Genomic DNA, 22,378 nt, shown 5'->3' with positions numbered 1-22,378 from the left:
TTCTTAGAAAGTGAAACTTTAAGGAAGTAACCTGCTTCATAGATCTCCTTAAATCAGTTCCTACTATTCACAGACATATTTGTGCCATTTCATTCCTTCTCAGATATTTATATCATTGTGTTCGGATCACATGTTTGTAACACACAGCTAACTGAGACAAGATAATGCAGTTCGCCACACACTCATACTGGAAGCAGACATCCTCACACTTGCAATGTCAACCATTGTCTCCTCATTCATACTTTTTAGACAGAAACTGATGTATAAACTGCAAATATTCCATATATGGTATACATTGCATGATGTATTCATATTCTTAGTCATACAAAGTCCATCAGTTACAAAGTATAGAGGTTAAGTCAGTTATGCAGATTATTTCACAGCCTTTATTGACACGTTGCAGTTAAGCTCCAAGTTATTTACAATGTCCCTTCATGTGCTTCTTTAAACAATGTTATTCTACCTGCAGTTAAATCCTGGGCTTACACAATATTTGGTATCCTTCACCCCTTGTCCAAATATCTGTACTAGTTTCAACAGAATTTAAAGAGTTATTCATGTTTTAGCTACAGGAAAAATCACCAGCACTACAGGAACAACTTTTATTACGTTTTTTTAAAAAAGTTATAATAAGTACCAGCAGTACGGTGGTAAAAAATGATCAATGTCTGTTATTGTGTATTATGTGAAGCTTTGTGTCAGGCTCGCGCTGCTGCTGAAGGCCTCCACTGATTGGTGGGTCAGCCCGACACCACGTCACCACTCTGGCTCTGGTAGGAGGAGGCGCATGCGGCCATACATCCAGGCCACCAGGCTGCATCATGCCGGACATTGTTTGGAAAGTTACTGTTGTTTATTTCACCACCATTCTCAGCTTCTGCTGCTGTTTTCTCACCGACGTGAACCCCGAGGACAACCCGAACATCCCGGCTATCGCCAAGTACTTCACCACTAAAGGGAGGTACGAGGAAGTGAACCCGTATCTCATAGACGACATACTTGCTGTGAACAGATCCATCTTACAGCCTCCATCTCCGCAATGTCGCGAAATCCACCTGACTGCCATCATAAGACACGGCACAAGGTACCCGACCAGCAAAAACGTCAAGAAGATGCAGAAGCTGTACGAGCTGGTGAAGAGCAGCGCCGCAGCCAAAGAGAGCTGGCTGCGTGAGATCCAGACCCAGTGGAGGATGTGGTACACTGAGGACATGGACGGCAGACTCGTCCAGAAAGGTGTGGACGACCACAAACATCTGGCTGTCAGGCTGTCGAAGCTGTTCCCCACATTGATCTCAGAGGAGAAGCTCCGAGGGGGATTCATCAACTTCATCACCAGCTCAAAGCACAGGTGTGTCAACAGCACACTGTCCTTCAAGGCAGGACTGACAGGGCTGTGGGACATTACAGGTATGAGCTCATCATGACATGATTATTATTAACAACTTAGATTCACTTTCAGTAAAACCTGCAGCTTTTGTTCTCTACCCAGATAAGGAGTTTGACCACACAGTGAACGATGCCCTGATGAGGTTCTTTGACCAGTGCACCAGGTTTGTGGAGGAAGTCGACAACAACCCGTCAGCTGTGACAGAGGTGGACAAGTTCAGGCAGGGACCAGAGATGAGGAGGGTCCAGGAGAAGATCGCAGACCGTCTCAGAGTCCCGTACGATAACATCACAGATGGCGAGTGTTGGAGAAAATTGTGAAAGTTTGTGGGGGAAAAAAAGACCATCATTATGCTCTGTCATCATTATGCGACACAGGAGTAAAAAGTGAAATGCAGTTGTAGCTTCCTTCACACTGCAGAAAATTAAAATTCAGTTTGGTATCAAGACTTCTATCCACATGTTTATGAAGTTTAAATATTAAAGACTGAGTTTAAAGATGCAGAATGTAAAAAAGAACAACCTGTCAAATTCAGACTCCAAACACATCTCCTATTTGCAGCATATTACCAGAGTAATGCCTTTTTTTCATCTACATTAGTGGATCTACACAGGTTTTTTCAATGCAGTTACACCCACAACAAAACACCTGTTGACCCCATTCCCACTTCCTGAAGGCAAGATAACCCGTCTGAGATGTTTATCTGAAGCATTAAGTTGTATGTTACTGATATCAGGTTGCATACACGAATGTGTTTAGAGGAGACGCACAGTTAAATTATTTTATCCCATTCAAGTTAGCTGGTTGCTAAACTGGAAATTAGCGGGCTCTGTTGGTGATCCAGATATTTTCATAGCCAGGAAGTTTTTTTGGCTTCAAAATACCACTGAGCAGCTTTCGTAGGGATGAACGAGGCTCCGCCTTCAACATTGCGTTCAGTAATAAAACGTCCTTGAATAGACCACAATACAAATTCCTTCCTTATTTATGTCCTGCAGGATTTAGCGTGTCTCCTGCAGGCCTTACCTGTAGATCAAAGCCGAGCCAAGGTGATAAAACCCCTGTCTACTGCAGGGTCAGTCGACCAGGGTGTAAATGCCGAGTTTACACATTCACATTGCACACTAAAGCCCGATCTTTGTGGGTTTGAGAGGGATTTTTGACTAGTGGAAAAGCGGTATATCATTCTCTTTATAATGCTAAATTTTAAATGTTTTAAACTAAAATTCTGACACATCACACGTTTCAATAAACAAAGTCAGGACAACATATGTTTTTTTTTTGTTTGTTTTGTCTCTCCTATAAAGTTATTAACATGTCACTTATGCCCCTTTGGTTCTCACACATTATACACATATGTGCACATAAAGATACCTACATATTATATGAAAGGTAACTTTTTCACTTTCCATGATGCATGGTGGCTTAGAATCTCAATCACAACAATGTTTAGATTAACAGGTGGAAACCGGGAGAAAACCGGTGAAAAACCACACATATTTTTATCTTCCGTGACGCCTCTTGTGGTTCCACAGTGCTGGCATGCTGTATAAAATTACACACTGGAGAGGCTTTATGCTGGCGCCACTTGGTTCAGTGTGAACAAACAAAGGTGGCTTAAGGCGAGCCTCCTTTGCGGCGATAATATGGAATCTTTGTGTGAAAAGAGCTACAGCCTAAGGTGTGCAGGAAGCTAATGACTCGGTCACAGAGGGGGTTGTTCAGTCCCACATCACTGAGCTTGATGACGAGCAGTGGTATCAAAAGCTGCATTAGAGTCAGAGGTGGAGTGGAACTAAGTGCATTTGCTCAAGTAAAGAAAATATACAGTATATATACAGACATTTTGAGGTGCTTTACCTGAGTATTTCCATTTTCTGCTACTTTATACTTCCACGCCACTATATCTATTTATAACCTCAGTTAATAGTTACTTTGCAGATTGCATGCAGCATTATTTTCAGCTGTATTTATTTACAACTGAATCTGACAATTAGAAGAAAAAGAATCTGATAGATGCATTTAAATAAATCCATTTAATATCTGATACTTTAAGACTTTTACTCCAGTGATACTCCTATAAGTGACTTTCACTTTTTTCAGAGTAATACTTAAACAAATAATCTTTACTTCAATTCAAGGATGTCTTACGTGTACTTTTTACATTCCTGATTACCGTCAAGATAAACAGCATTCTCACATGATGGGTTCAGTTGAGAGAGGGCAGCCAGATCACCAGTTGATCTGTTTGGCTTTTTTCCAAATTATAGTAGGTTGACTGAGTCATGCAGGTGGCTTATTCCCTGTAAAAACAAAAAGAAAATAGCTAGTACCAAATTACACTGTATAAAATAAACTGGAAAACCCACTCAAATGTCTTATAACATTATTGATACAAACACTATTAAAGTATAAGTATTTTTCTGTCTCAGGGGGATGATAGTTGTACAAACGTGTCATTGGTCACAGTATGTGTACAGTAGGTGGAGCTGTTTCCTAATTTGTACTGTTTATTAATGTATTGAAGCTCTACTAGATTGAGCTGTTGCTTAAGTCGTGTCACAGGCCTCAAACTGGTGCAGTTATTCAGCAGTACACACCAGAGTGTTGAGTTTCAGATTTAATTATCACGTCGTCCCAGTGCTTTTTGTTGTGTTTCATCATATGTTTAATTTTAATCTCATTAACATTTTACTTCAACCTTTCCCCTCCAGATATGGTCGAAGCTGCCTTTTACTTGTGTGCTTATGAGTTTGCTATCAAGACTGTGAACTCTCCCTGGTGTCGGCTCCTCGATGAGGTCGATGCTCAGGTACGGGCTATTCAGTGATTGTAGATTTAATTTACCAATTTCATTGCAAGATTGTTTCATGAGGGTAAATAAAGTAATGTTACTCTTAGCAATTGCTAATCAGATTCTATATACATGTTCCATTACCTATGCATATGTTATCTGTATTGTATTTGTTTAATAAACAAATAAATGATGTAAATTATCAAAAGAAAACAAGGCCAAGTTAGAGGAATACTCCCATCTTAACAGTATGTTTTGTTTTTCTTTGCTTTGCCACTCTATTCATTCATTGAATGACACAAAGAGTGTTTTGTGTCTTGTGTTACAAGCTGACCTAACACTCAGGTGACCTGAAATGTTACCTCGCAATACAAAGACTGACTGACCGTGTATCCAGACCTCTAATGACTTTTACTATTTGGTTCAACAGGTTATGGAGTACGCAAATGACCTGAAAAAGTTCTGGAAAACAGGCTACGGTTACGATATTAACAGCAAGTCGAGCTGCATCCTATTCCATGATTTGTTTAGCCGACTGGACAAAGCAGCCAACGAGAACAAGTGAGTAAATTTCCTCCAGTGTTAAAAGTAGAGTGTGGTGTTTCTAGTACTTTTCCCCTGCAGCCATTGTCAGTTACTTGGTTAGTTTGTCAGCAGGATATTGCAAAAACTACTTAACAGATTTCCACAGTACTTGGATGTAGGATGGGTGTCAGTGTTGATCCTGACAAAGGGACAGATGTGGGATTTTTTTCTTACTTTAATAAACATTCCTAGAAAAGGCACTTACCTATATACCACTTCATGGATCTTTATGAAAAAAAATAAGGCATATTTAGTTGGTTGGTGTCTATAACTGTGTTCCTACGGATGTACTTTCGGTATCGTACCCTTTTGAACTCTACGTAACCCATGGTAACTAGAAACAAACTGGAGTCTTGCATGAAGACTCAACAGAGGGCATAAAGAACATGTCATGACTTGTTAAACTGGAAATGTAACATAACATACACTACAAATCACTATCAGCAACGCACATGTTCTTGATCCACTGAAATTGTCAGTAATTTGTGACAAGTTACATGTCTTCAGTCATAATTTTGATGGTCATGGAGATTTCGTTTGAAGCTAAAAGTCGTAAGAGGCGTAGCAAACTTGTTGAATGAGAATCTTCGTCACCATGATGAGATTTCTCATTCAGTGTGTTTGCCTTCACTCAGGCTCTGCCTCATTTCATAACTGACAACAGAGGGATTTGGTGATAAAACAAAAATAGACAGAATCTGAACAAAATCAAAACAGAATCTGGCTAAACCAGCTCTAGAGAGGATGTGTCTCCTGCCTTAAAAGGTACAATCTTAATGACCAGATGTTGTTTGTTCTGTATGTCAGATCAGGCCAGCAGGTGACTGAAGCTGTGACAGTCCAGGTCGGCCATGCAGAGACCCTCCTGCCACTGCTTACACTTCTGGGCTTCTTCAAGGACAGCGATGCCCTGACATCCACCAACTACGCCTCTCAGACCCAACGCTCATTCCGCACCAGCCACTTTTTACCCTATGCAGCTAACTTACTCTTCGTCCTGTACGACTGTGGGGGAGGCGACCTGAGACTGCAGCCGCTGCTCAACGAGAAGACAGTGACTTTCCCCGGTTTGACTGACCAGAGGGCCTCCATGCCGCTCTATGAAGACGTCAAAGAGCACTACAGGGAACTTCTGCAAGGCTGTGACTTTGAGGCTGAGTGTCGGCTGTTCAAGCGTCCTGCTGATGTTTAGGCAGACAGGGTAGACTCTGGAAAAGACGACATTACAGTGGCGTTGTTGTCTTTTCTTTGCATGAACATATCGCAGTATCAACTGGACTTTTTAGTATTTTTCACTCCCTTTGTGTTGCACCTGAGAAAAGGCAGATTTGGTGTCTCTGAAACACCCCAGGGATTTAATTTGAAGTGTACCCGTACCATTACAGTATTACTACATCTATATTGCTTAATTACAGGGTTTATTTCCATTATTGCACATGATATAACATGAATTAAAGTGTGAATTTTTGCAGTGTGAACATTTTCTATGTCCTGTTACAGTACCGCCATTCTGATTACAGGATTCCTTTCCATTATTGCACGATATAACATAAAGTTAAGTTTATATTGTTGCAGAGTGTCCATTTTCTATGTCCTGTTACAGTACCGCCATTCTGACCATGTTTTATGATGCTGTATATTTTTTTTTTTATTTCATCATTTATATTGCCCCTCATGCCTCGTGAAACTTTAAGGAAGTATGCTGCTTCATAGGTCTTCAATTCTTACTATTCACAGACTCATTTGTGCCATTCCATTCCTACTCAGATGTTTATATCATTGTGTTCGGATCACATGTTTGGAACACACAGCTAACTGAGACAAGATAATGCAGTTTGCCACACACTCACACAGGAAGCAGACATCCTAATACTTGCAATTTCAACTTTTAGTTCCTCATTCATACTTTTAAGAAAGAAACTAATGTATAAACTGCAAATATTCCATATATAGTGTACATTGCAAGATGTATTTGTCACTCATAAAAAGTCCATCAGTTACAAGGTACAAAATTAACTGACACCATGTGGTTTAGCTCCCAGCTATTTACAGTATACTCCAGTTGCTTCTTTAACCATTGTTAATCTACCTCCAGTTAAGCTCCAGGCTTACACAATATTTGGCATCGTTCATTCCTTTTCCAAATATCTGAGGGAAATGGGTGTTCCCAGAACACTGTGATGCTAGAGAGGCAGCAGGGTCGGCCAAATATAAACAAAGTATGAAATCTGTTTTGTTTGTTCAGTCATGAAAACAAATAGAAAGATATTTCTCATCGGATTAAAATGTCTTCCCCAAAACTACATAGTGCAGCTTAAATCCAGAAATTGAGTTGAAGGCTTCTGGGTTTCTATTGTAAATATTTATTTTATTTAGTTGTTTTTTTTTGTTTTTGTTTTTTTAATAGACAATCATTAACTTTTTCTCTACAGATCAGACGTAGGACTTTGAAAAGAACAACTTTTTTTCAGCCACTTTGCTCAAACCAAGTTAAGCTAGCATAACTGTAAAAGTTTAAAAGCTACTTTTAGCACGCTAATAAAAGGTTGAAGGTGGCAGATATCAAATAGAGCCAAAGTGTTTTAAATGGTTCATCTTCAACCAGGGCGGAGTGTTTTCTTGTAACCTGAACTGAAACGATTTGCATTACAGCTGATGTCTAATCTCACTCTCAACCGTTATTACGGCATTCTAAAGTCAACGTCTCGTTAATACACCAAGCTGGTTCTTAATGTCACGTTTCAGACATTTCTTATTAACCTCACTGGACATTTACTCGGTAAATAATGAAGCGAGGTTACTTTATGTTATGCGCACAACTTTAAGTACAACGTGACTGAGGTGAGGACATTCCCCAGGACAGAGAATAACCTCAATTTTCAGCCATTTTGCTCCATTAAAGTACAGCTAGCGTAACTGTCATTAGCTTAGAAGTTAAGTTTAACGTTAGCTCGCTAACAACGGTTAGAGGTGGCCGATTTCAAACGGAGCTGATGTGTTTTTAACGGTTCGGCGTCGACTGTTTGTTCGTAACCGTCAGTTGAAATCAGTCTGTCATCTTGTTCGACTGTGATTACACGAGCAGCAATAGCCGCGGCAGAAAGTTGTATTTGATTTGATAAACTTGGTTGATAACGTTGGCGTGAGTAACGTCAGTGTTCAACCTCCAGCCTAGTTCTGCCGGTTTCAGCGATCGGCCCCGTCATGTCGTTATTCTTGAGCATTGGCTGCTACACGGCGAATTATGCAGATTTCACGACGTCGGAGGAGGAGGAGGACTGGAGGTTGGGCCAGCGGAATGCTACGTGTCTTGGAAGTCCCTTTTAAAGCCCCTCGTCTTCTTGGATTACCGCTGCCAAAACTTTGGTGGTTACAACCCGAGCGAGCGACAGACTCCCCCCATCCAGGCCTCTGTGTGTCTGAGCCCGGTGTGCAGCAGCAGCAGCAGCAGCGGTCGAGAGAAATGTCCGGGGTGAAAAAGCTTCGCACGGTGAGTAACTAACTTAGTAGATCTGGAGATAAGGGGGGCGAGGAGGGGAACGACTGAAATTCAAGCTGTCATCAGATTAGCCTAAAATGTGTGTCAAAGACGTGAAGCGAAGCCAGCGCCCGAGATGTAAATCTTCCTTGCTAGCTTGTGTATTAAAAAGACTATTCTCGTTGTTAACACACGAAATCAATCAATCTGACTGTCCGCTGTGTTTCTCCTTGTCGGCGATCCTTCTGCTACTGAGAGAAAAGAATCAGTGAATTTCCTTCAAAGTAACTCTGGACTGCTGCTTCACATTTTTTTTTAAACCCAACAACAGCTCGTTCAGTTCACGTCTAAGTTATGCCTCTTTACTGTAACCAACTACCAGGTGTGATGGTCGCAGCCTTGACTCTGAATAGAAGGGTTGTTGTAGTAACGTATCCATGTCAATTTGGCCCATTCATAACGTCGGGTGTCTGGTGAGGAGGGGAGGGAGAAAGAAGCCACTGTGAAACCGGCTGGCTGATGCTGCACAGGAATGCTGCTAACTCAGAGATCTTGTGTGTTAGTGATCCTGAAGTATGAGAAGGTGTTTTCAGTGCACAGCTTTTGTACAGAAACTAGAAAAAAAAACTGATGCAGCGTTTTGGTCACTTTGGAAATCAAACATGTCACACATCTGCAGCTCTCTGATTGTTAAACATGAGTATGCGATGCTGCTTTTGCTATATGAGAAATTGAACATCTTTCACCTTTATATTAAAAAAAGAAAGATGATTAATTGAGGAAACAGTAGACAAGTCGATGATGAGAATACCTAACAGAGCTTTTAAATCGTGAGTTAGCAAGTTAACGTGTCATTATTACTTTGATAAGTTATGTTATCATTGCTCAAATTCCTGCAGTTGAGTAACTTCAGAGCACTTTATTGTAAGGTAATCTATTGTGATTTCCTTGGAAACAGGATGTAGTCTGAGCTGAGCTGGGAGAAAGATAAAAGAGTTATATAAGATCCTCTAAATTTGTAATAACAAGGGTCTCTGGTGCATTTCTTATGCAGGAATGCAGATGAAAGGGCTTTTCAACAGGAAAGAGATTTGAGAGAGAAAAAAAGTGGATTAAAAAGAAATAAAGTTAATAATAAGAAGTGAAGTAATGTTTTGGATAAAATCATGAATAAAGAGAATGTCTCCCCATTAAAGGAAGTAGGACATAATAAGGATCAGTGTGTTGGCAGTTTGTGATTGAAGGAGAGAAGGTGTCCACTATGTCTAGAAGAATAGCGCTGTTTGTCTTAATCTCACTCCAGTTGCGTGGGTGTGTGCAGCACAGGCAGCAAGTTTAGGGTACATGTTATTTGACCGTTATTAGTGAGCAAATAAAAAATAGAGCGTGTGAAGCATGTTTGCACTGTTGTGAGGTGGAGCAGCAAGTCTACTTGAAATCCTGCTTGTGGTAAACCCAATTTAATGCCAGTTAAATTTGCAACGTCATCAACAGGCTTCTGAAGAACCATTGTGAAGCTCCATGTGGGTGGCGAGTGCCGTCTTGGCACTGCCTGATTCCTGGGGCATTATACAAACAATAATGATAAAAGAATTTCATGATATTTTTAGACTATATTGGGATTCCAGATATATATCTCAACATTTTGAAATCTCCTCAATAGCACTTCATAAACACTAAGACCGGGCAACAAAATCAAGTATCACAATATTTTTTTTATTTTAAAAAATGATTTTTCAATAATGTTGTAGGGCTGACCATTGGCACTCTACCGAAATGTCAGCATAGTTAGATTTTTCATAAATAATCATCAGTAATCAGAGCTCAAGGGGTCAAACCCAAAAAGTCTGAGGTGAGCAAAATGAAGCCCGCTGCTGACAGCAAGCCTGAGAGTTAACAGTTCGGTATCGCTCAAGATAGCCACACCCTTAATCATGCATAACTCTAAGCCTTGATATCATTTAAACAAGCATGAGATATAAAAATTCAGAACAATTTTTTTAAAACGTGTTTATTTTAGAAGTAAACCTTAGGCATTTTATTATGGAGGTCTAGGGGGATTGACTCACTTCTGGAGCCAGTGTGGCCGTTTGAGGAACTGTAGTTTGGCTTGATTTTTCGGCCCTGAAGGCTGCGGCTTGATTTTTTTAGTGGTCAGATTGGTGACCTATAAACCCATCAAATCCTCTCCTCTAGGAAGACAGTCATAAAGTCTAAATGCATGTGGTGATCATCTCACATTATCAAATGAAACACACCTTATGTGTGATGGCACAAGGTCATTACATCATACAGTCACAACAATGTTTGTGCACAAAAGAGAAAAATGACTTAAATCCATATTGTCAGAGTCAGACTGAAACCCTGTGAGTGTTTATTCAGGCATTTTATAGGCGTACGTTGTAGTCACTGAGAGGAGGGAGGAGGTGAGGGGTGAGTATGCAAAAAGTGAAGCCATGGGATGGATGTAGGGAAGAAGGGAGAGTGGATGCAGAGGGCGAACGTGTGGGCACGAGCACTGCCACATCATCGCTGGGCTGCAGGCAGCACACTGGACACATTGTCCAGTCAGTCCTCCCCCTCCCTTCATCCCTTCCCTCCTCTACCCCTCCCCTTTAGAAGTCAATACAGCCCCATTTATCCACATAGTCACTACGGACAGGGCACGGAAAAACAGTCATGCTACACTAAACTGAGCTGTAATCACTATGTAAAGTGACAATATATGTTGGATGACATGACAAAGTAAGTCAGGCGGGGTCAGACAACTGCAGCGTTCAGATGTAGATGGTCCATGGGAACCACTCATGTCCTGTTTGCCTATTGATTTTTTTACAAACAATTTCCTAGGACCAAGCTGAGCCTGTGTTCTGCTATTTCAGGATCTGAACAGGTCAACGAATGTGGTGTACCAGGCCCACCATGTCAGCCGTAGCAAGAGAGGGCAGGTCGTGGGCACCAGGGGAGGCTTCAGAGGCTGCACTATCTGGCTCACTGGTAAATCTCAATAGTCTAATATGATATCTGTCTTCAGATCGCTCCTTCATCTGCCACAATATGGACTGTTTTAGAAATAGCACTTCATTCGACCCAGCTTCATGCTTGTCACACTTTCCCACCAGGTTTGTCTGGTGCCGGGAAGACTACCATCAGTTTTGCTCTTGAAGAGTACCTTGTGTCCCATGCTATCCCTTGCTACTCGCTGGACGGAGACAACATTCGCCATGGCCTGAACAAGAATCTGGGCTTCACTGCTGAAGACCGCGAGGAAAACATCCGTCGTGTCGCTGAGGTGGCCAAACTGTTTGCCGATGCTGGGCTGGTGTGTGTTACCAGTTTCATCTCTCCCTTCAGCAAGGTCAGGAAACCATTACAACCATGTTCTAGATGAAATATATTTCTATCTAAATTCCAAAATTACCAGCATGTTGGCAATACTTAAAACTTAATTCAGATTATATACATGTACTTTTTTCTTTCACAGGATCGCGAGGAGGCAAGGAAGATCCATGCCAGTGCCGGACTTCCATTTTTCGAGGTGTTCATCCACGCTCCTCTTGAGTTGTGTGAGAGTAGGGATGTAAAAGGACTTTACAAGAAGGCTCGCGCTGGAGAGATCAAAGGTCTGTATGACAATCCTTACCTTAACAAATTCTCTCCAATGTATTGCTTTGCAATTGCTTGTGATTCTTACATTTGTTCCCAGGTTTCACTGGTATCGACTCAAACTATGAGCGTCCCGAGGAACCAGATCTTGTCCTGAAAACTGGAGAGCTCTCAGTCAACGAATGCCTCCACCAAGTGTTGGAGCTGCTCAGGGACCAGGTGGGTGTTAACAGACAGTACAGCAGAATTTAATGTAAAGTTGTTTCCTACACAGGCCTCCATCATTCATCATACATGTCAAAGGCTAATAGCCAGAAATCTGTCTGTACACGGAATGATATATCCCTGTTCAAACAAGCAGCTTATGTCACAAAAAAAAGCGCTGTATACTCTGGGATGGGCTTGACTAGCTGGTTTCTTTGACCCACACAATGATTTCACATAACTACACATGAAGAAGACATACCCGCCAACACTACAGGTTTTCATGGGAACTCTGCCAATTTTTAACTGAGCACAGTTTGGCACTGTAAATGGAAGAAACAGGTCCAGTGAAGAAGACATACACTTCCAACTTTTCTTTAGTTTTTTTGTTGTTTTTTTTTCTTTGAACATGTAAATAAAAAGACAAGTTTCACTCCACATGGTGTGAGACCTTCCCTTCATTGGCTTTTGCCTCCTCTCTCACTCGCTTGTATTTCTTCCTCTACTCTGCAACCTGTATTCTTGCATCATTTCATCCTTCCTCTTTTTGATGGTCTGTCAGCTAACGGTGGCACTGAACTTTTGCCAGTACCCAGTAATTCGGAGAAAAATGAAATGAGAAAATTGTTGAGGGAACTAATAATAACTGTTCAGGGTAAGAGCATCCTGGTGACCCTTAGATGATGTTTGATTGCTCAGAATACATTACACTATTGATCTCAACAGTGATAGTAGGTCATTGCAGCCGTAAACAGGGATGGGATTTGAGAGCTGAACTTGTCTTATCCATTGGAATCACTACTAAGTGCTACTACGCTCCTCAGCGTCCAGTACCATGTGCACTGCATCGCAAAACAATGAAGCAAACTCTTGGGTCTACAATACTGGAAACTTCAACAAGAAGGACTCGTGCCTGTGATGAAGAAACCTCCTGAAGCAACATTGCCAGGTCTAATGCCTGTGAAATGATCATTTTGTGTGAGGATGAAAATGTCAGCAAGATGCTAAAACATCTTTTTACACAACATGGGCTTAATTTCAAGGAGTTAATGTGTAGTTGACGCATGAGAGCCACTGCTCCCTAACTGACCAGCACAAAAAAACATTAGTGACACAATCAGGCTTAAATATTAATGATAATGTCAGAGTGCTGTACAAATATTGTCTCATTTCAGCCTTTCGTTGAAAGAACTGTTTCCAAATTAAACAGAGTCACATGCAAACCTTTTTTTTACTCTGCTTCTGCACTGTTGACTCTAAAAAAAAGTATGTGCCTACTTCTTTTCCACACAGAAAATTGATCAGGCATCAATAAGGGAATCAATAACAGTCAGACTGATATGCAGAATTGATAATGGCATTGGTATCAATAAAATCTCATTAATTCCCATCCGTAGAACAAAATATGATTCAGGTGAAAGAAAACAAGTAGAGCACGAATACACATTATGAAACATATGATAGCAAAATTAAAAGTTTTTGGAGCTTAAAATACTTGTTTTAAAAAAGCGCTGTAGAGCTACAGGTGATAACTCTCACATCTCAAAGAGCAGCTGAAATCTCATTAGGGCAAGGTGCTCACAGTAATGCATGTCATCTAAAGCTAATCAATCTCTCTCACTCAATGCCATTATGACCCATGGATCATTTGTAAATATGTATGAAAGATCCGGGTGCTGATAAAGACAGAGTACACACAGATATAATTACCTCCACTGCCAAGGCTCAAGCTTTGCTGATAATAAATGTTAAATGTAATTGTGTTGACACAACACCCTTTTTTATTGTTCTATGACATAAGTGAATTACGTTTAGATTAAAAAGTGCTTTGCTAGCATGGGTTTGCAAAAAGATTTTTCAAAGATGGCACCCTGTTCCCATGGGTGCATTGCTTAATAAACGCCCAAAGGCAAGCTCTGTTAATGTGGCAGTAGGTGCTGAGTCATTGACACATTTCTCCCTTGTTCACATTGGCAAACTGAGTAGTATCTCATCAGCTTCACTACCTGAACACCAAAGATTCCACGACAACAACCACAAAAAAAGCTGAACATGCACATCACAACATTACCAAATGTCTCCAACTATAATGTGAATATTCCCTTTTTCTCCTTCTATATAGAATATTGTACCCGGCGAGATCATGGAGGAGCTGAATGAACTATTTGTTCCGGAGAACAAGCTGAATCTCGCTGTGGCTGACGCAAACACGCTTCCCACTATCAGCATCACCAAGGTAACCCACCGCTTCGGATGATACGCTCCGCCACACAGCAAACGGGCAAGGGGTCAATACTAGACATGGCACAGAGCTGCTCGTGACGAGCCCATAAACATTCACCACTGTTTGGACTCCTTGTACTAATGTAACAGCTCTGACTTCCCTGGGTACTAACAAAGACAAAAGAACCAGCCAGGCATACAGTGGTGTGCTTAACATATCAAATTACTGTTCAGGCTGATTCCCTGGAGGTGAATGAAGATTTCAACTTGAAGAAGAATAGCTGTTTCATGTTCTTCTTGAATTTAGAGCAAGATAGAGCAATTAATGTCTGATGACAGTATGACTGTGATATATATTACAGCTGTTATCAATCTACCAGTGTCCTGAAGATGCACTTCAAACTTCTTAACATACAAATACTTAAATTTAAATGTATTTCCTAACAGTATCATTCCTCTTCCTTGCATATACTAATTTGTGGTCAAAGTTGAGTATTCACTCTGTAAAGATATTTCAGATGATGCAGTATCTTCTGTTTATGCAAGCTGCAGTGTAGGCAGTCTGTTATTCATGGGCACAACAAATCATCTCAGACCACGATTTGTCACGATTTAGTGCAGATGTTAATACATTAATCATAAATACACCATCAGTTATGACTCAGTCAGACCCAGCACAATGAGGCTGTCTTTTGGTTTGGCACTCTGCCTGTTTTCTAACCATCACTAATTCTGTCATTCATAGTGTAATTACAGACCTTTTGACGTGTGCATCAACTTTAACAATACTACAGCCAGTGCAAATAAAGCCATGGCTTTTCTGAAGTGGAAACATATGTTAAAAGTTGTGTTAATGTTCTGAGTGCCATCTGTTTATGGTCAGTAACTCTTCTTTGTCCTCAGCTGGATCTACAATGGGTGCAGATTTTGGCAGAGGGCTGGGCCAGTCCTCTGAAAGGCTTCATGAGAGAGAGAGAGTTCCTCCAGGTCTTACACTTTGGCAATCTGCTGGATGGTGAGAAACAACTTCAGCATCATATTAATGCATTTAATAACCTGCCAGGGCATTATCTTTACCACACACTGCCCTAAAAGGCATAAATAGCAGTTTACCACCAACCAGATTTACATTTAAAATAAGAGATTTCCCATTATTGAATGAATGAAAGTGGGAATGATTCTTATTTATGACTTTCTTAAGAAATACAACAGAAGCAGCCTATTTCCAAATAGTCCAACATGAACACAGAGGGGTCATCTAATTTATTTAGGTCCATCCCACAACAAATGCAAAACAAATGATTGCTGCAAACTACATAGATTACATGTCCCTAAAGTCGAGAACAGACAGTTAAACGTGTTGATACTAACATACTGAGTTTTTCCTTTTTTCAGCGTCTTCCAACAAATAAAACTTGTTTTTTTGTTTTACTGAGAGATTCTTTCTGAGACTCTGGTACATAGGACAACGTGAAACGAAATGTTTTTCTTTTTCTGTCTCATATAACTCACATAACTAAGAAATACCATCCAGTTCTTCAGAACCATCAAAACATCCTGTGTCCAGATGTTATGGTAAGATACCGTGGATACCTCTGGGCAGAGAGCCTTTCTTCCTTTGGTTCGAAGATATCTTCTAAATTTTTTTCTCTTGCTGGAATCCATTACATTATCATCTGATTTATTTTTTAAAACAATTGAAAAACAAATCAAATTTAATCAAACCAAAATTAACTTGATCTTTTAAACAAGTCTGCGCATGGACGACACATCAGTGCGTCCTCTATGAGCAGATGTTTTTATGTTCACAGTCTTCTGTCTTATCTATTCACCAGACCATATCTGTATCATCTCTGTCAAGGAAGGTTGTTTGGTTGGTATGTTGGTCAACAGCATTGCATGAAATGTCGAGAACTGTTTTCCACAAAACCTGAATGGAGTATGGGTTGCAGCTCAGAATAGAATAGACCCCATTAACTTTTGGGGAGGATTCTGCTAAAAGTTACAGGTCCAGGAACAAGATCTTGCTAAGCAGTTATGGATGGTTTAACCTTTAGCTCTCTATTCCAATCATATGGCCATTAATTTAGGAATTTGTTTTTACTGTTATTCATTACAGTGAGATAAACGTTTAAACTGTTTTTCCATTTCTTTTATCCAACTATTTTGTCTGTATGTGCCAATATTTTGAGATCACTATTTTTAACCAGTCATTCATTACTTTTTGCGACCATTTCCATTTTTCTCACATGCTGATTAGTTTTAACTCTCAGTTGTTTCATGTAGTGTTCAGGTGTTGCAGTTGACATTAGTTGCACCTTGAGTATCTGTGGTTGTTCTTATACCCAAAGACATATCTAAATGTCCTGTATATCCGATATTTCAATGTATTCTTTGTTAATTCAAACATTTCTAAAATAATATTTGCTTTGCTTCACTGGTTGAGATCACTGCATCCTCCTCTTAATCAGGTGGGGCCATCAACTTGTCCGTTCCCATCGTCCTGCCTGTTAGCACTGAGAAAAAGCAGGAGCTGGACGGCTGCACGGCTGTAGCTCTCGAGTACCAGGGTAGACGAGTGGCTATTCTCAGGAACCCAGAGTTTTACGAAAACCGCAAAGAGGAGCGCTGTGCCAGACAGTGGGGCACCACTTGTCCACAGCACCCTTACATTAAGGTAATAAGGCATTCATCACACATTCTTATAATTTGGATGTCTCCCACACAGTAGACAGTTAGATCCTCTGGCACTTACATCATTGTTTTTTTGTGGAAAGCTAAACATAAATCAAAGACAATGATTTTAGCTGATCATTAAAACTAATTGCAGTGTCCACAAATAACAGTGTGTTTATCACCTTGTGCAGATGGTCATGGAGGGAGGTGATTGGCTGGTAGGTGGTGACCTGGAGGTACTGGAGCGAATCAGATGGAACGATGGGCTCGACCATTATCGCCTCACACCAAAGGAGCTCAAGCAGAAGTTCAAAGCCATGAAAGCAGGTTAGAAAATCTAAATTACTTACAAAACCACAGTGTCAGTCAGGGATGGCAAAATGGCATTAAGTACAATTCCATAAATATAGTATATCCATTGTAGCAGTTTGTTTAGTAGTGCACCGTTTGTCTTTCAGAAGTTCTTGACAAAGGACCTGATGAAATAAAATGGTAAATTTTAAGCTGCATGGTGATGATTGTGATCTGTTTATTGTTCAGTGGAAACATACATTATCAAGTAGTGAACAATGAAATGACCTGTTTTCAGTCTCACTCTCTCACTTGTATTATGGTTTTATCTACATCACATCACAGAGTGTGTCTTGGTCATGTTTTTTTGGTTTGCAGTAACATGTGCTGCCCTGTGGTACCATCCTGAGTTGTTTTTTTGTTTTGTTTTTTACTGGTCCAAGCATGTTTTGATGTACGCTTAAACGATAATGGCTGACAATATTCTATAAGTTCTAATTGTACAAAACCCATGAAAAGACCAAAACCAGCAACGTGTTTGTCCACTTCTCAATACACTGGGTGTATTTAAATCAACTCTCAGTTCATAAAGTTCAATAGATCATGGGTTTCTATCCCTGTTATGCACATTTTCAAATTCCTCATTAAAATGACAGGCTACATGGTATCAAGTGTGATATAACCACCATATTTCCATCAGCAAGAGATGTAAGTGTTTTCATTTTTCTTTAAACACAAAAAAAATTATAGAAAACAATACTGGGAGAATCTTAAAATAATTTCAGTCAATTTTCAGTTTAGAATTGAAATCATGACACACATACTCAATAGCTTCTAATTTCCCTAGCCTGTCTGCGTCTCTCGGAGCCCAGAGGAAGTAAAAGTTTTGAAACAGTTAAAGAAAATTGACTTTTAAAAAAATGTTTGCATTTGTATGGGACTATTTCCTGCAAGAGAGATGGCATGCCAGTGAGCTTCCTGGATTATATATGGGGGATCAACAGAAAGTAAACAACAATGGAGCTCTTTGACATAGAGGAACATTTCATTGGTCTTTTCTTGGAATTTGTTAACAATAAGAAAAATATGGAATATCAGCAGACTCATCCTGTTATACAAACCGGAAGAGTCCATTAGAGTTATTTGAAAAGCAGTGTGAGCATGAAAGCTATTAAAATGCACAATATCCTGCACATGTTGGATGCACATATCATGAAGCACCACTGTACTGTAATATTAAACAAATACTATCATGATATGAACTCTCACATGCTATCCCGATAGATGCGGTATTTGCATTCCAGCTGCGTAACCCCGTCCACAATGGTCACGCCCTGCTGATGCAGGACACCAAGCGCCGTCTCCTGGAGCGAGGCTACAAGAATCCAGTACTCCTGCTGCACCCACTGGGCGGCTGGACCAAAGATGATGACGTGCCTCTGGACTGGAGGATGAAGCAGCATGCTGCTGTCTTGGAGGAGGGCATTCTGGACCCAGCCAGCACCATCGTCGCCATCTTTCCATCTCCTATGATGTACGCTGGACCCACAGAGGTGAGGGGCAATGTTTACTTCAGTCTAACTCTTGACTGGTCAGCCGTTCACCTGTGATTTCAAATGTGTGAACATTAACCTGTATGCCCTCCAGGTTCAGTGGCACTGTAGAGCAAGAATGATTGCCGGAGCAAACTTCTACATTGTTGGCCGGGACCCAGCAGGCATGCCTCACCCAGAGACAAAAAAGGACCTGTACGAGCCCACCCACGGAGGAAAGGTGCTCACCATGGCCCCGGGCCTCACTTCTGTGGAGATCATTCCATTCAGGGTAGCAGCCTACAACAAGACAAAGAAGGCTATGGACTTTTACGACCCAGAGCGGTGAGTTTTTTCTTGTAAACTGCAGTAAACATTTTAGTGATCTGAAAATGTGACAGTTGACGGCTACACCTGAGTTAAGTTTCTTCATCATATTCACGAGTTTCCTGGAGAAGTCACTGGGCGATACTGCTGGTACTCGGCGGCGTGTCTTGTTTAAGTATTCTAGTATCGTGGTCATCAGGCCTGTCTATCAATAGCTTGTATAGCCATGAACTGTCAGGCACTTGCAGGCGTAACATGATGACCTAACATTACATTATGTATGACTAGTCCATGAGGGCTCAGTCCACAAGTCAAGAGGATGGACAGACATATTTACTTGAAATTTAAACCATCAAGTCTTGTTATCAAGCACGCATCATTTATTTTGTGAATGAAAAGGACAAATTACTTGAGTGATTGTCCTTGTCACCACATTTTTTTTTCCAACTTGCTGTGAATTAGTGACTCAGCAGTCTTCTGCTCAATAACATAACGCCTTATCTTGTTGGCACTACGAGCAGATTGTAGTATAAACATCAAGACAGCTCACGAAATTATGACTGCAAGTCAGAAGTCGCTCGTGTAGATTCGTAGTGTTTACATCCACCTTTTGGTATTTCGACCTGCAGGTGTAATTATGGCCTAATTAGTAAATATAATTTCTGTCCATTCTCTTCATATAACCTTTCCTCACTCTTTTAGAAAAGCCGACTTTGAGTTCATCTCTGGAACCAAGATGAGGAACATGGCCCGGAGCGGGGAGAACCCTCCAGATGGTTTCATGGCCCCCAAGGCCTGGAGGGTGTTGGTGGAGTACTACACCTCTCTGAAGAAGGACAAGTAATCAACAAACGGCTCAGCTCACCAGCAAAACAGCATTTATAAGGATTACAGGATCTTTAAGGGGGAATTTTAGATTGATTATTCATTTCGAGTGATGGATTTAGATTGCCATAAATCATGAGTCATTGTGGCAAGGGTGGGTGTTTTGTGCAAGGCTTCACCAAATCGAGAAAGACTTGTCTCCAGCGGTTAAAGCATTACATTTCTACATTCCAGTACAGCTATGTGATCTATAAATCCATTGTATGTTTATATACATATTAACTTAATCTATGTATTTTAATAAATTAAAGGTAACTTGAGATTCTTTTTTTATTTTTAAGCATAGGAGCACATACCAAGACAGGGAAATCATTTGTGATATTTACATGTAATTATCTGAAGGATGCATGACAAAAAACAACATGTAGATGTCACTTTTTATAGCATGTTATGTCGATGATATCACTGTCTGTTGAATAATTTGTCAGACTGATGAAAGTCACTGTCAGTTTTATCAATACCAAGACTGCCTATTTGTTTTACATGTATGAATGTTGATTAATTCATCGTGTTAAAGTTTCACATTATTGTGAAATGCAACATTTTTCTTTTAATAATGTGAAAGTGCCTTTCTCACAAATGTCAACATTTGTAAAACCCTCAATGTTTTTGTGATTTTATGAAATGGGCATGTGCATTCATGTAATAAAGAAATAGGAGACAGAGTATGTCTGAAGCAGTAATAAAGGAACGTATTTGTTGTAAAGATTGACTGGTGAATGCCTAATAGTGAGATAATGTGTGGATAAAATAATCTCTTAATGTGAAGGATTCAAATGTTTTCCTTTCAGCCATATCTCTCTCTGTACTGATTTAACCTCTGGTTATGCAACACACCTCACATTAACTTGTTCCTGTACAAGGTGCATGCTTATCTATCATGAGGTAACGGGTGAAGTCCACTGGGCAGGTTGGCATTTTGTGGCTGCAGTGTGAAAAGTACAATGCTGCCATCTGCTGACGAGAAGTGGTGCAGGCGAACACAATGATAACAGAACAAGGCTCTACTGTAAATGCGTGTAAAAGGGCAAAGTTACATTGTGTTTCTCTGGCAGGAGGCAGGCTTGAGTACTGAAAGAGTACTGAAAAGTCTGTACTCAAGGACAAGTAACCAGTGGTAAAGTAATACTCAGGTAAAAGTACAAAATATTCTTTGTAATGCTTGAGTATTGAGTATTGGTTGCTTTTTTAACTGTTGATGTTTAACGTATTATCAATAGCAGCATTCAGTCAAAGGCGTTTCTGTTTCCCCAGTTTAAAGTTTCACTAACTTGAACCTACTCCTGCTGTACAGTTATATGTCAGTATGTAAGGGTTTTCATTCAGGACAGCCTTATTGGCTACAAAAACACAGATAAAGAGTTTAGATATCAATTCAAATTGTACACAATACTCGATTAGGTTTTTAAAAGTAACAGAGTAGATGACATGGTTTGATGATTCCTCAGGTATTAGACGATTACAGACTTGGAAGTACCCAAAAAATGACTTAATAACATTAATTTGAGATGATAGTACTCACTAAGACCAGACCAACAATAGTCCTGTGTTGCGACTTGTTGTCTGATGGTCAACCGATGTTTTTTCAGGGTTCATACGGATACCAAATATTAAGTAATCAAGGAGGTATGTAACAAATATTTGGAACCATTATGCATTGGCAGGAAAAATACAAATCTTTTGTTTAAGTGTCAAAATTTAAAATAGCCAGTGAGTGAATGTAGTTTAATTAGATACCTTTATTAGAAGACTTTTACTTATTTTTACTTTTACTCACAGAAAAAAAGGAGCGTGTACTTAATTACTTTAGTTTTGTAGTTACTCTGCAGATTCATGTTATCCAGTGTTGAAAGGCCATCAAGTGAACCCTCTATAACCCACCAGATATGGTTGTGGACAGAGTTGTGAGTGGGGGTGTCTCGATATACTGATGATGACGCTTGTTAGAGTCGACAGCAGTGATGCAGCTGAATGCTCGTTGAGGACGATGTTACCACCTTGTTTGGCTTTTGTCAGAAGAGACCCTGCGATTATCATGATAACATCGATATCTTGAATTCTTCTCACCACGATAATCGTGTAATTAAAATGATACCGTAACAGCCCTCCCTGGGAAGTTTACTTTAAATATGTGTTCTAATACAGTAAGTAATTACCTGTTGTCAGAAGTAGTAGAAGTAGTGTAAAGCGAATGTTTCCCGTTACTTTTGGATTACCTCAATACCAGACACATGACAAATAAGTATTAGAGAGAAAATATCAACAAGATGATTTATATTCATTCTTAATAACGAGTGTAGTCAGTTTCACTGTAGTGATGTTGTGTGAGACTCATGAAGTGTTGTCATGTGTGCACATGAGCATGGTTACTGACTCATTTCAAAATT

General features: G+C 40.2%; 2 protein-coding genes across 4 annotated transcripts; both read left to right on the top strand.

The window, feature by feature from the left end:
• The first annotated feature begins 716 nt into the window (after nucleotides 1-716).
• On the top strand, nucleotides 717-6,341 carry LOC119033235 (multiple inositol polyphosphate phosphatase 1-like). Its single transcript, XM_037123067.1, has 5 exons — nucleotides 717-1,410; nucleotides 1,493-1,687; nucleotides 4,105-4,202; nucleotides 4,615-4,745; nucleotides 5,577-6,341. Exons 1-5 carry the CDS (start codon nucleotides 822-824, stop codon nucleotides 5,959-5,961), a joined length of 1,398 nt encoding a protein of 465 aa, XP_036978962.1. The 5' UTR covers nucleotides 717-821; the 3' UTR covers nucleotides 5,962-6,341.
• A 1,168-nt stretch (nucleotides 6,342-7,509) lies between these two features.
• Nucleotides 7,510-20,697, top strand: LOC119033233 (bifunctional 3'-phosphoadenosine 5'-phosphosulfate synthase 2-like). 3 transcript variants are annotated; one of them, XM_037123063.1, is made up of 14 exons: nucleotides 7,510-8,259; nucleotides 11,130-11,244; nucleotides 11,370-11,605; nucleotides 11,732-11,870; nucleotides 11,954-12,072; nucleotides 14,180-14,293; nucleotides 15,184-15,295; nucleotides 15,802-15,855; nucleotides 16,116-16,157; nucleotides 16,752-16,957; nucleotides 17,148-17,283; nucleotides 18,532-18,800; nucleotides 18,895-19,124; nucleotides 19,809-20,697. In XM_037123063.1, the coding sequence occupies exons 1-14, from the start codon at nucleotides 8,014-8,016 to the stop codon at nucleotides 19,948-19,950; spliced, it is 2,160 nt and encodes a 719-aa protein (XP_036978958.1). In that variant the 5' UTR covers nucleotides 7,510-8,013; the 3' UTR covers nucleotides 19,951-20,697. The 3 variants fall into 3 exon arrangements, with proteins under 3 accessions (XP_036978958.1, XP_036978959.1, XP_036978960.1); XM_037123064.1 differs by lacking the exon at nucleotides 16,116-16,157 and having other exon boundaries at nucleotides 7,514-8,259; XM_037123065.1 differs by lacking the exons at nucleotides 15,802-15,855; nucleotides 16,116-16,157 and having other exon boundaries at nucleotides 7,554-8,259.
• The last annotated feature ends 1,681 nt before the right edge of the window (nucleotides 20,698-22,378 follow it).

Source organism: Acanthopagrus latus, chromosome 15 (assembly GCF_904848185.1).
Source record: "Acanthopagrus latus isolate v.2019 chromosome 15, fAcaLat1.1, whole genome shotgun sequence".
Taxonomy (NCBI): Eukaryota; Metazoa; Chordata; class Actinopteri; order Spariformes; family Sparidae; genus Acanthopagrus; species Acanthopagrus latus.
This window is presented reverse-complemented; position numbering and strand designations above follow the sequence as displayed.